General features: G+C 42.3%; 1 protein-coding gene across 3 annotated transcripts in view; it reads right to left on the bottom strand.

Annotated features, from left to right (window-relative positions):
* The window catches only part of DIP2B (disco interacting protein 2 homolog B), a 69,677-nt gene that overhangs the window by 15,406 nt on the left and 40,995 nt on the right, over window positions 1–13,276 (bottom strand). For 2 of the 3 annotated variants that reach the window (XM_063358949.1, XM_063358951.1), the window contains 16 exons: window positions 11,251–11,394; window positions 10,361–10,480; window positions 9,555–9,752; window positions 9,233–9,324; window positions 8,622–8,732; window positions 7,027–7,150; window positions 6,424–6,533; window positions 5,581–5,683; window positions 4,513–4,577; window positions 4,140–4,233; window positions 3,448–3,567; window positions 2,533–2,647; window positions 1,770–1,909; window positions 1,419–1,555; window positions 1,017–1,097; window positions 406–533 (listed from right to left, as the gene is read on the bottom strand). In XM_063358949.1, the coding sequence (XP_063215019.1) occupies window positions 406–533; window positions 1,017–1,097; window positions 1,419–1,555; window positions 1,770–1,909; window positions 2,533–2,647; window positions 3,448–3,567; window positions 4,140–4,233; window positions 4,513–4,577; window positions 5,581–5,683; window positions 6,424–6,533; window positions 7,027–7,150; window positions 8,622–8,732; window positions 9,233–9,324; window positions 9,555–9,752; window positions 10,361–10,480; window positions 11,251–11,394 (1,882 nt within the window). The remainder of the gene's footprint in view (window positions 1–405; window positions 534–1,016; window positions 1,098–1,418; window positions 1,556–1,769; window positions 1,910–2,532; window positions 2,648–3,447; window positions 3,568–4,139; window positions 4,234–4,512; window positions 4,578–5,580; window positions 5,684–6,423; window positions 6,534–7,026; window positions 7,151–8,621; window positions 8,733–9,232; window positions 9,325–9,554; window positions 9,753–10,360; window positions 10,481–11,250; window positions 11,395–13,276) is intronic. The other variant, XM_063358950.1, reaches the window with a different exon arrangement.

Here is a 13,276-nt window from a genome sequence, read left to right as displayed (position 1 = left end):
ATATCCACAATTGCTAAATAAAATTAAGTATCTTTGGACATTAATGAAATTCTTTCTTGCTGCAGAGCATCAGCCAGCAGCCAATTACTACAGAGACTTAAAAGTAAATTCTACAGAGACAGAGAATTAAATTCTCCATGTGGCCAACTTATCTTGTTACTTGATTCCTTCCTCTAAAGTACACAGACTTGATGAAAAGCCAGGCAGGATAGTGGGGACAACAGACCCGTGTTGGGCTGGATCAGGCCAATTGCTGTCTAAACCAAACCCATATTTACTTTAACTGAGCTACCCAAACAAAAACCATTACTGAAGAGAAATCGAAGAATATACTAAAGGATCCTGTTTCGTCATATCACATGCAGAGGCTTATGGGGAGTGGGCAAGGTTTATTTTGCTGCTAACCTTCCTCTGTAAACTGTTTTTATTGACTCTACTGCCAATCCAGTTGCTACAATGTCATCGGCATTATGTCTACGTCCACTAACGGTCAGCAATCCATCCATTTTTCCAACCACAAACACCAAACTGCCCTGAAAGATAAAAAATTATCTGTGAGTAACTTACACAGAGTGGAAATTCAAATGTCTTTGATGACTTGCACATTTCATAACTATGACTAGATCAATGGAATTCGCATAAAACACCTTTTCTTTCTCTTTAAATCACATCATTTATGACTGAACCAGGAGAAGCATTCTAGCCACCCAGTCAGACAAGACGCTCCAGCACGCGTAGCAGAACTGCCTTAAGAAAAGCTTCTTAGACTTGGTTGTAGAAGAATTAGCAATCTAAAAATGCAACAAGCAACGCAGTAAGGCACTGTAATGACAGAGTGCTGGAAAAGTAAGGGCTCCTACTGGCTCAGGCAAATCCATTAACTGGCAACTGTCTTATCCACAGCAAGCTCTCCTTACACACACTTCTGTACCCAAGCGCTTTTCTTTTAAACATTCAAGGCTATTAGCACAAACAGAAGAATACAGCAAGGCAAGCTCAAAAACTCTGTTACGTACAGGTCCAACAAACCCCAGCAAGCCGGAGCGGACAAAGGGCACATCACCCACGGGCGAGCCAGCCGAGTTCACAGGGATAACCTGCAAGAGAAGGGAGGGCACTGGAGGCAAAGTGGATTTGCCTGAGGATAGAAAACCATTCCCCACATCAAGAACTGCACTATATGCGAGCGACGTGATGAGGAGAAGGGGAGGGAATCCTTGCCCAGTCACTGTTTTAGCATCGTGGGAGACCTTTATATGAAAGGGGAACACTGCGTATATTTAACCGTAAGGAGTTTTTCAGTGTATCTTTTTAAAAAAAACCAATATTAACACTTAAGTTACAAACCCAAGAGATTTTACAAGCCTATCAGTTCTACACAGGAAACGGGGGAAGAAGATGCATTCTACTACACGTACCTCAAATGTATTCTTTGTCACCCCTGCCAGCCCATAATACATCATTCCTCCTGCTCTGGAGCTAACACAGATTTCACCAATTTCATCTGTTTTACAGAGCTGAGGTGGTCCATCAGGTTTCACGATACACATCATTCCTAGGACAAATTGTGCATTGTTAAAACAGTCCCCAGGCTTTGCCTCGTACAAGAGCTGACACATTTAACCGTGACAGGGATGAGAGCCTGCACGGGGACTGCCTGACCCCCCTGCTGAGGCTGAACACGGGAGAGAACATCGACCGGTTCTTTTTCTAAAACATTCCAGACCATTTGCAAAAAGGTCTTACAGGAGACTGCTGCACATTTTTACCTCCTGGCATCACGTGGCCAACATCCTGGACAGTGAGAGCAGAGTTTTTGTCTTCGGTGTTGACACGAATCACACCAAAACTCAGGCCGTTCATGGACAGGATGGCTCTTCCAGGCAAAGGTGCCCCGGGGACCCCAGGCCTTTGAAGGACACAAAATCAATACACTAAATCAGGCACACAGGCTATTATTGGACTAGGATGAAGATACTGCAGCAACAGAAATATGCATATTTCAGTGTCTCTTCTTCGCATAACGAATTTAAAACTGTGAGATGGCAGTAGAGATTGCCTCCCAGAAGAGCCACATTGATCGATAAGCAAGAAATCATATTCCTGGGCAAGTGCAGCTCTTCTTCCAGCTCTTTAGCTTATTCCGCGTTAAACACCAGCTCCCAGGCCAGCTGATTACAGGACTATTTACTAGAGAAGGCAGCAACTATGAAAATCACTGTCCAAAGTGATATCAAATTTAACGTCAGATTCAAGAATACCACACAGCTGTGTAAATCAAAGAGTTGGAAAAAGCAGTGCACAGTTCTTACAGGCACTGTTGAGCTGTCACACATTTCAGAGGGGGAAAAAAGCACTCATATCTTAGGAGAGACGTTTAACAACTTAGCTATTGAATACCTGACCACACACAGAAAACGTCAGTGGAGCTCATTACATGCTTAAGTCAACTAAGACCAACCGATGTGTGAACAAACCTCAGCCTGGATCACTTAATCTAGCAAACAGGCTGCAATGCTGTACGCCCATTACCTCCGTATTGCAATAGTCATCGCTTCTGGAGATGTGGCACATGGACAAATTGCCTCTGGCTTAAGCCCATGGCTCTGAAACAAGCTCAGGAAGGCATCACATGAGGAAACAGACCCTGGAAAGAAAGAAAATATGCCACTATGTCTTTAAATAATTTGATTTTTAAAATTGTCCGTAAAATAAGCTAGAAATAAGTGCAGTGCACTTGCAGAGTGTATATACTGTATCCCTTCTAAAAACTCCAGGTAGCACCTTCCAAGATAGCAGCCACAAAGGAGCTCAAGTGCCTACTGAATGTGACTTGGGAACAGGCGTGTTCTCTTGTGGGAACAAGCCTGCTTTTCTCCCCGTTTCCTTCAGAATTGTTACATGCTCATGGTACAACAGGCTTAAAATACCTTCCAAACCTCCAACAACTACTGCACATACGTAGGGTCCGTTTCCATGCCGGACGTATAAACAAAACAGGTCTAACGGTATTCAAGGTATCCCTTCCAGGTGGTGCCATCTAGACAAACATTCTTTAAGCCTTTTCACTAACAGCATTCCTTGCAGATTTTTCTGTTGTTTTTTTCCCCTTCAAAGTTCTTCTTAAAAGCTTTTACCTTTTCCCCTGTGAACAATTTAAAACGAATCTCACTGTGTCTCCCAGAACTCTGTTTTACACACAAGAGCTCCCCATTCAACTCTCCAGTTTTTTTACTTTGCAGTATCTTTCACAACTCGTACTCAAAGGACGGAAGCACAGAGACCCCCTTGCCCGGATGCTCACGCACCACAACCCACAGCTCTGTGGCGCTAGACAGCTGCCCTAACTGAAATTTTCTTGGAGGTATCTACAAAAGGAGTTAAGCTTGATCCTGGGAGACCACTGAGAAACCTCTCTCCTGAAAACAGCAGGATGCGGATACTCACAGGGATTTGCACCATCGGTTACAATCAGCATGCGCAGAGAACTCAAACTGACGTCTCTTTGGTCTCGATGGGCCATCATGGCCCAGTGCAAGTCTCGACACTTGACTAAAGCAACTTTTGCTGCAAACCAACACACACACACAAAAAAAAAAAAAAATAAGGACAAGTAAAGGCTTTCCATGAGTCATTTTTGTATGACTACACACTCCAACACCCCCAAATGAGAGAACTGTCACTAAAGCAAGCGAGCCTTAATTAAGTGAGCCTGCAGTAACAGCAAACCCCAACATACAATAGCATCTGCTGTGGCACACAGGCCATTTGCCCACCGCCTGAGCCAGGGTCTGTCACTGCTGCAGCTCCTCCTCCGAAGTGCATAAATCAGTAACACCATCTGAATGTCCTCGGTGAAGACCGGGAACCAGTGGATCTCGCTGTGCTCAACTATTTTCTCGGTCTCAGAAAAGGCACTGCCTTCAAGTACACAGGTCATGAGGGCCCCGTCAAGTTCACTGACATTCACATGGCATTAGGACTTTGTGCATATTTAGAAATAAATTAAGAGTTTTGGCCCTCGAGATCTGTCATGGAAGTGCAAGACGACAGGCTCTAAAGCATTTGAGATTTTAATGCCCCTCACTCATTTATCCTGAGAACTTCAAGCTGAAGTTGTGGAACACACACACAGTTACCTTTGTGGGCATGAACTCTCTGCACCCACGAGAGCGGACAGGTTTTCATCACAGAATAGGGCACGCTGATAGTATGCAGCTTGTTCATTACATTCTGAAAAGTAGAAAAAAGATTTTCAGAAAAGTGTTCACAACACCTATAAATGAAACAAAAATACGAGTCACTCTCACTCCTCATCAAGCCCTGCCCCACCATGAATTCACATAAGGTTTCTGAGGATGCTTCTACGCTTCCTCCAGAGAACTGCAGATCTACCGGGGAGAGAAATGGGTGACTTAATAGGTAATTAACGTATCCTCAACCATCTCCTCAAATGTTGCAATTATGAAGAATCAGGAAATGCTTCAGAAAGTCCTTACAGGCTCAACTCACCGTCAGAATGCCATGCCACAACCCTGCATCCTTCTTAAAATCCAAAACATTCACTATCGTTTCACCTGGGAAAAGAAAGTTGTAGTTTTGAAGTGAAACGTGCCAAGACAGCTGTGACCATTATTTATGCTGGAATCTGCATACGCTTGAATCTGTCAGAGCTGCTCCAAGAGGTACACGCGTAGCAAGCAAGCGCAGAGCCTTGTTTGTCTGATTATACGTTTTACTAGTCAGAGCTCCTTGTTATGCAAAATAACACAACCGAACATCAGTTTAAGAGAAGGAACACATCCCAGAAAGTTGCAAGAAAATTACACTGCAGCCTGTAATGCACATCAGAAGAACAGGAAGGGTCTTAACCTCATTAAGCATCAGCAGCGAGGGAAGACAGTGGAGAACATCATTCAAGCGCCAACTCCCAGAAGCAATGGAAATTAAAGTGATGGCTTGCAAAAGACAAACTCTGCATTTTAAAGTACTATGACATAGAGCTCTAAAAATAAAGTTTCAGTCATGGGTATATAATTAGCTTGATTTACAAGGTAGACCAGGCTAAAACCATATCCTATAGCAGAACTCTCTGTACTCCCACCAGCAATTTCCAACCTCCATTTCTGGATTAGCCAAAAAGCCTCATGCAGCTAGTACAGAACCAGTTTATGCAAGAGGCGCTTTGATAATTACACACACTATCAAGAACAAAAGTTCAGAAATGCATTTTAATGGTGATCCATCAGTAGAGCAAGAGAAAGACTCAAGTCCGTTGGAAAACGCTCCTCTTTTCATTCATCTGAACAGACTTGTTAACTCTCTAGGCATGATGCAAATCCCACTTTTTATTCCTCTTCACTACGGCAGTGAAAATGATGTAGTTTGGGAGAGAAAAGAGTACAGGTAGTCTTTAGTTCTGCGGAGAGTTAATCCACACCATCCTCCCCCCGCTCCTTTTTTTAAAGTAGATGTTGTGTGCTGATTACTCATAGACAGCTGTTAAAAATATGAGAGGTAACCACCAAATATGGTGTTGCTGAACCTTCATTCCTTTGATGTTTCTGGGACATCACCCACCTTCGGAATAGTTGCAGGCCTGAGACAAGGCTTGACAGTGAGACAGCATGGCAATCCGAGACACCGTAACGCCCATAACGCTGCCCTCTTTGCTCGTCTTGTACTGAGAGGAGGAAAAATAAAGTCAAGGCGTGACTCTGGATCCCACATATGAAGGAAATTAAGTCACAGAATCCATATTAAATAGTTTTGTTTTTCTAAAGCTGCTGAGACATACTCTAAAAAGTACCTGTTTGTAGAAAGGTATCAGCAAGGTTCACTACAGAAAATATAGTTATTCGGGTAGCAAAGGTGTTCAGCCAACTCCAGGGAGACCGGAGATAAAGATGGCAATTGAATGTGTTTGTGTTTATGTCACTATTACTACTTCTCACAGCATCTCTTCCTGCTCCTGTAAGTAAACTGAAAAGCCAATCTGTAATTTTAGAATAGCCAAATTACTGTTACTACTTAAACCCCTGCAATTCCTAGAAGTTGCCTTACTGAGGTGTACAAATGAAAATAAGCCCTGCTAGGAAGAGCAGAAAATTCAAAATACTGTGGGCTTAAGGAGTTTCAGAAATCTGCGTTATCAAGTACACTATCTCGGAGAGCTCAGTTGCCTCAATTACAAGCTTTCTGGAACAAGAACAGCGTTCAACTCATTTCGAGCAGCGCTCAAGGCCACAAAGATATTAAAAACTAAAATAAGCCTCACAGCAGGTTGTACACAGTGAAAGACTTGTTTCAGTGGCTAGAAACTGAGAAGTTTAAGGTAGTGAGGTGAAAGTATTATCTCCCTGGTGATTAGAACATTAAATTCAGCTCACGGAAACTACTTTCTATTCCCCATTCACTACTTACCTCAATATATGCTGGCTCAGTTCCTGCAGCTGAGATGTTGGGCTGCCAGTCCTTAGGAGATTTGGAGAGATATTTTGAATCTGTCACAACCCATTTGAGTCTGGGCCAACCTAGAGCCAAAATTAAAGTGGAATATTAATATCGGTTTATTTATTGAGGGATTTATATTCCGCAAGAATATACTAAAACCCCATTATTTGTCCAAGTTGAGTTACACAAGCAAAATACCAATCCAAGCCAAGCTACCAGCCAGAAGGCTCATTTCGTTTCTCATCAGGGAGTTCAGTGGGCAACAAGGCACTTCCTCTACTCAGGAAAGATCCCTGCAGTATTTCTAAACATAGCTTCTTGTATCGTTAATAAAACTGCTTTTGAACCTGCCAAATGCAACTGAAGGGACCTCAGGACAGCCCTGGCTTGTAAGGCGGATTCACTGTGACTTCCAGAACCACAAAGCAATTCCGTCAGACACACAGATCAATCTACGCCGTACGCAGAAAACCTACGCAGTGAAGTGACGCTATCAGACTTCTGACAACCACTGTCAGACAGTTCAGCTATAGCAAAAGTACAATCAAAAGCCAAGTATGTAACGCATCTAACCTTTAAACTGCACAATTTCTCCATTTTGGGTTTTCGGAAGCCCTTTCAGACAAACTTCAGTGGTGAGGGCCAAAGCAATACCACAGCTTCCCAGCAGAAAACCAATCTGCTGACCACCAGCATCCTGAAGGAAGAGGGGGAAAAAGTCATTCTTGTTTAAGGTTGACGTAAGTCAACTTTCCCCTTACCAAAATCCAAGGTTTGGTAATGCTCTGGTAACTGGATGGTAACATTATGGATCACATGGGGAGGAAAAAAGAAAAAAAAAACCCATGCCCACAAACACTCTTTCCTTTGGTTTGTCCTTCTCTGCCTACATCCAATGTCTGGCAATGGTTTGAAACTCAAATGACGAGCACTGTCTGGCCAGGGATGAATAAAACCGCTTCTAAGCTTAGATAATAATACATTTTGGAAGATGATACATATCCAGCACAAAGGCCAGCTGGGGAAATGGAGACATGCCTACAAGCCAATAAAAGTCCATAGGAAAATGATAAGCCACCACAAAAATGCAGAAGGGCTACTTAGTCTTCTGCATACCAAGCCTGCTCTTTTCAATTCATTTTGTTCACAAATGAAACGATTCGGTAACTGGGGACAGACTGCAGAGAAATCTGGTGATTCTCAAAGGGAACTCTTTATACAGAAAACAAGTATTGCATTGGCAAGACGAAAGTGCGTTGGATGTGAAATCCACCGAAAACAAGTGCTCATGCCCAGCATCCAGGCATCGAGCAGACACCATTTATTTTCATTAATGGAAGCCCAGATGCTTCAAAGAGGAATGAGGAGGCAAAAAAAGCAAAACATGTAATTACAGTGAAATAACAAGGCCTCTTTTTCCCCAGGAATTAATTTCTATTGCACAATGATAAAAACACTGAAATGAGGTAGCTCACTAAGAAATCTGATTGGGCAAATACTGGGAGTTTTAATTTTGCAGTTGGTTGCTATAGCAGTTGTCACGTTGCAGACAAACGAAAGCAAAGCCCGGTGACTCCCGCAGGATTACCAGACGAGCTCGCCATTTCATTACCACCTCTCTTGCCATATGTTTGCCATTATCCTGTTGCTTTTGATTCCTCTTACGAAATCTATAGTTTTAGACAGTTCTTGACACGGCAGTAATATGGCAATATTGCAAAAATTCTGGTAAGGGTAAAGAAAATGCTTCGTTGAGCAAATCATTTATAAAAAGCGCCTCGAAGTCTTCAGAAATACGTAGCACCTCCAGCCTCCAGCAAAGTCAAAAGACTGGCAGGTGCTAAGCATGGCTGGAAAGGAGACCCAATTCACACCGATCAGAGGGCAGATTCACAATATTACCTGTATAAATTATTTGCAATAACAGAATGAAGGCTACAGCATTTAGGTGAATCGACCATGCCCAGCTACTCAGCACAGTGCTCTGGTCAATATGTTTTTCCATTTTTAACCAGCTATTCCAGGTTCACAAAGGTCTCGCACATTGCGTTGACACAGAGCTGCCAAGGCAGCAGCTGGATGCTGGGAAACTCTTTCAGCGGCTGATGGTCTGACTTGGTTTTCATCCCACATCAGCCTATCGCTCCTGTAAGTTCCATCAACGTTACCTTTCTGGTAAGAGGTACCTCTATAGGCACTGGTATGACTTCCGCTAGGAGACAGCCGTAAAATGCCACCATAAACATGACTGGGTCATTGTTGGGATAAACAAGGGCTACCTACAATTCATAAAAATATCTTGTTAGTTGAAATACAAGGAAAAATTGCAAAGTTCAGCTCTATAGTGACAGGAAGTCAGAAAACTTTGTGTTATTTCACATTCTACCACAGCATTTTTCACAGGGCATCTTCAAGCGCTCTTTCTTCCACAGAATATCTGTGGAAGACGGCTCCTCACGCAGCAGTGTCAGCACTCCCTGTGTGCCCGTACACCCGAAGATGCACACACAGCCGAAACACAGAGATCTAAAGCTCTGTATTTCTCTCAGAGGTACAATGCTCTTTCTTAGATGTATTTCAAAGTCCAGAGCCAAGAAGTTGCTTACAGAGGAGCCAGCAGGACTGAAAAATCACAAAAGTGTCTTTCCCAAATAGCTTGTCCCTGGGATAAGAGTTTTGCTATTAAAAGAACAAGATTATAGTGTCTGTGGTAAGTTACAGCCCCCCCAAAACCTCTTTTTACTTCAGAGGGAGAACCAGACAGTCCCAAACTCATTACCCTATCTCCGGGTTTTAACACGGGTTCATTTTTGGTCCCCAGTTTATTAAGCAGTGTGTAGGCCAGCTTGAGACTTCTGCTCCACAATTTGCCTAGAACACAAAGAAGAGAGACTTGCACAACTCTAAGTCAACCCAGCATACAAGAGAATATTTCAGTTCTTGACTGCTTTTACCTTCTACAGTCACGTCCTCTGTTTCAGGCACTTTGTGCTTTGCCTACAAAGCTCTCAAAACCCAGGACGGTATTTGCAACCATACCAAGACCAACAACCCTGTGTTCCATCCGCTGCTGCTCTCTCGGAAGCCAGGGCTCAACTCACCATATGTGAGAGTATAAACCGGTTTTCCTGTAACATCCAGTGCTGTCAGACAGGGGCATTTCGCTTGTGTGGTTCCCCAGCGCTGCAGTGCCGCTTCTAAGGCAGGAGGCCAGTTACAAACAACTCCCAGGGGTTCTCCCTTCACAGGCGTCATCTGGCGTCCCTCTGGCTTGGGCTGGTTTGGGTCAGGCTGCGGAACTGAAGAAAATTCAATCATGTCTCCAGTTCATCTTTGCCCATTTGTTACCAGACAGTTAAGCTGGAAAGATGCACTGAAAACCAATGCCTTTCCTCAGCATCTTTAGGTTTAACGACCCCCATCACATTTCATTTCCTAGGAAGCCCTGCACAAAACAAAACACCATGAACATAGTCTTCTCCTAAGGTGCTATTAAAAGGTATTCAATTCAACAGCGAGGAAAGGAACAGAAAATTAGAGAAAAGACAAATAATCTTACAAAATACGGTTGTAATAAAATTACTCGTAAAGACAATCCCTTTTGGGAAATTAATTAAGTACCCTAAGTAAATGAAGGGGTTTAAAAAAACCTATTTAAATATTTTTGTTAATAAGGTTTAGTTATTGGAAGAAGTTTAGTGTTGAGGAGGCTACTCAAAGCTCAGCAGTACAATGAATTACTTCAAACGTTGGTTTTGTATCAGACTATTAATGAAGGCTACTGCCAGCTGCAAACAGCGGATCAGTGTCAACTTCAAAAACGATGGCATAAATAAATTCAGCCCTGCGCATGTGTGTTTACTTATAATACATGATCAAAAAACCCCACATTATTTAGTGCTATTACCTTCCACAATTTCTTCAAAATCATCCACAAAAAATTCTTTCAGGGGTGGCCTTTTAGGTCTTTTCAAGGTGTTAAGCAACTGCTGAATTTTCGTGGAGACTCTACTACTCACAGGAACACCTGGAGGGAAAGATTTTGTCTAATAAAAGCGTTCATCATCTCTATTAACATTTACATCTTACCTCCTTCCACTGGAGGATACTTCCCTTGGTGTGCCCACTCATTCAACTACCGCCTTCCTTTATTAAGGGCTGTGCCAGCGCGGCATGACATTAGTAAGCATTTTATCAGTTCTGTATTAAGTCAGTGGTCAGAAAATGCTAGTAATAGAAATTCACTTTTAAAGCATTTACTCCCTTCCAAAGCCTGATTCGCCCTTGCTGTAAAACCACCCTGCAGGTCCGCGCCTGCCTGCGGAGGGAGGACACAAGACCAGAAGCATCACTGCTACCCCTCTGCACAAAGGTTTATGCCAACCAGCTTAGAGTGAGCATTATCAGCTTCATGGGACCCTAATCACAGTTAAGAATTACATTGGTTCGTACACCTTACCTTTCCTTTTGGGGATTCTAGGACAAAAGCTTTTAAAAACAATTAGCCTACCTGTATATTTGTAACTTTTTTCTTAAAAAGTGGTAGAGAAGAGAAAAGCCTATTCTCTCCCCCATGATCTTCTCCCGTTCAGTACCTAGTAGGCAATTGCTACATGGGAACGAGTTAACGCCAATGACACAACTGCGGCACAGGAATGTGTTAATGCTGTTGCCATAACCCTTCCAAATTTGTGAAGTGCTTAAATGGGATACACGTAAGTCACATGACTTGTTCTCCCAACTCAAGTCCTTCCTTAACACCATTCTAATTTCTGCGCACTGTGAGAGGTTCCGTACCATCAGCAGTATCCATGAGACTAGAGCGGTTAGATCCCTTGTGCATGCCTTTCACGATCCCTGAAGGAGGAAGGTCAATCGCTGCTGGCCGTGCTGAGGACGTGGAGGTAGTTGCTGTGACATCTGGGGGAACTGAGAAATTTTCTAAAGAGAGGGAGAAAATTGAGATGGCAATTAACATATACCTTCTATTATCCGACAGAACAAGCAAAGTGTTAGTTACCTGTCACCAACAATCCTAAAAATTTAATGGATTGAATGTGTGGTAGCCCTTATTAATGCTAAACACACTGCTTCCTAAACATTAAGTAGCTCTAGGAGGTGCACACTGTCTGTTGGGGAAAACAGAAAACAACGGCACACGATGAGTGGCTTTGTCCCTGTCAGCAAAGTGGTTCACCAAACCAGAATTCCTATTCTGGGTCTCTAACCTTCAAATCAAGCTAAATCTCTTGACCTTCAGCACTGTAAAAAAGGAAAAAAAAAAAAAAACCAAGCCAACTTTGAGATCCACATGAGCTCTGAAATATTCAAAGCCCCAGAACAAAAAACCTACATCACCTATGCAGTAACCTCTCTTGCTAGAATTATACTATTTAACTTTTTTTGTCAGTAAGGGCTTTCCAAAACAAAACACACGGTAGGCTATTGACTACAGCAGATCAGCAAAACATCATGTTGGGTTTAAATTTCTTCCAGTTCGGTGGCTAAACAGCACGAGCCTGCCCAGCAGTTAAATAATAAACTTAAAATCTAATGAACAGAGCAAGTTGGGTCTTACTTTTGCTTTAAGTTGCAAGACACTGTTTTGCTCTTCAGATGAGCTTGTAAGCTTCAAAACTGCAAATAACTCTGCATACTTCAGAAATTCTCTCATTAATTTTCTCTTAAATAAGCGATTTTTCTTACGTGGGATTTCTTTATACAACACAGTAGGTTCAATCGTCTGATAGGGCAAGAATATTCTATTCAGGCTTAATAGAACGAGCAACTGTTGCTTACAAAGGAAAAAACCCAACAATTTTGAAACTGTTGGCTTGCACAGAGAGAGTCTGGAGGAAGTCAGATACTGAATAATTCCCACAGAAAGGATTTTGTGGTTGATTCTCTGCGCCCCCCCCGTTTCGAAAGAGAAAAAAAATAAATCCATTTCTGCGTACCTTTGGAGATATAGTGGCACAGAATATTTCTTATGTATTGAACATCTAAGATCACCAGGAAGGACCTAGAATTTGTACAATTGCAAGTATTTGCAGGACTTTTTATTACTCTCCAAAGAGACGCGTATGTGAGAGTTCCTATTCATTTAAAGCAGGTGTTAACACAGGATGAATGTGGCATCTACACGGCAAATCCAATTTCAATGAAGATTTAAAACTTCTATTTTGCATAAAATACTTATTATATTAGATGGTAGTTATTCTGCAGGTAAAAAGCTAGATTACCTGAATTCATTACAAAAGGCAAACGTGGGTTTCTGTAAGCTCCAATTAAAAACAGCCTCTCTGCTTCAAAGACACATTAAATATACTGACTACATTTTATGGGCAATTTCCCCGGTTTTCCATTTCAAAAAACAACTTGCATCCCAGCAAATAAACAAACAAAAGTAACAGCAATAAAAAAAAAGTGAAATAGTTAAAAACACCAGCACTTCTATGCACTGCTTGCCCCAAACCAGTTAAGCAAAAGCAGAGAGCACACAAAATACAGACATCTCCTGGGATGCAGTAATATCCTTAACAGCAGATAAAAAAGACAAACATACACAGAGCAAAACCAAACTTTGCAATTTCATACAGAAGCATCAGCAGCAAGGAGCACCTCAGAGCCTCAAAAAACTGAGCCTGGGGTATCCAGATCTGTAGATTTTGCTCCGTCTTCTCAATACCTGGATGCTCTGATTATTTCTCAGACTAGTCATGAAAGATCTCTGCTAAATCTTTACTCTGCAATACGCATTTTTTGGAACAACATGCTCATTTGTTCACACAAATGGCTGGGTTTGGTTCCCCACCGCCCCCCC

This window comes from Chroicocephalus ridibundus, chromosome 24, assembly GCF_963924245.1.
Source record: "Chroicocephalus ridibundus chromosome 24, bChrRid1.1, whole genome shotgun sequence".
Lineage (NCBI taxonomy): Eukaryota > Metazoa > Chordata > Aves > Charadriiformes > Laridae > Chroicocephalus > Chroicocephalus ridibundus.
This window is presented reverse-complemented; position numbering and strand designations above follow the sequence as displayed.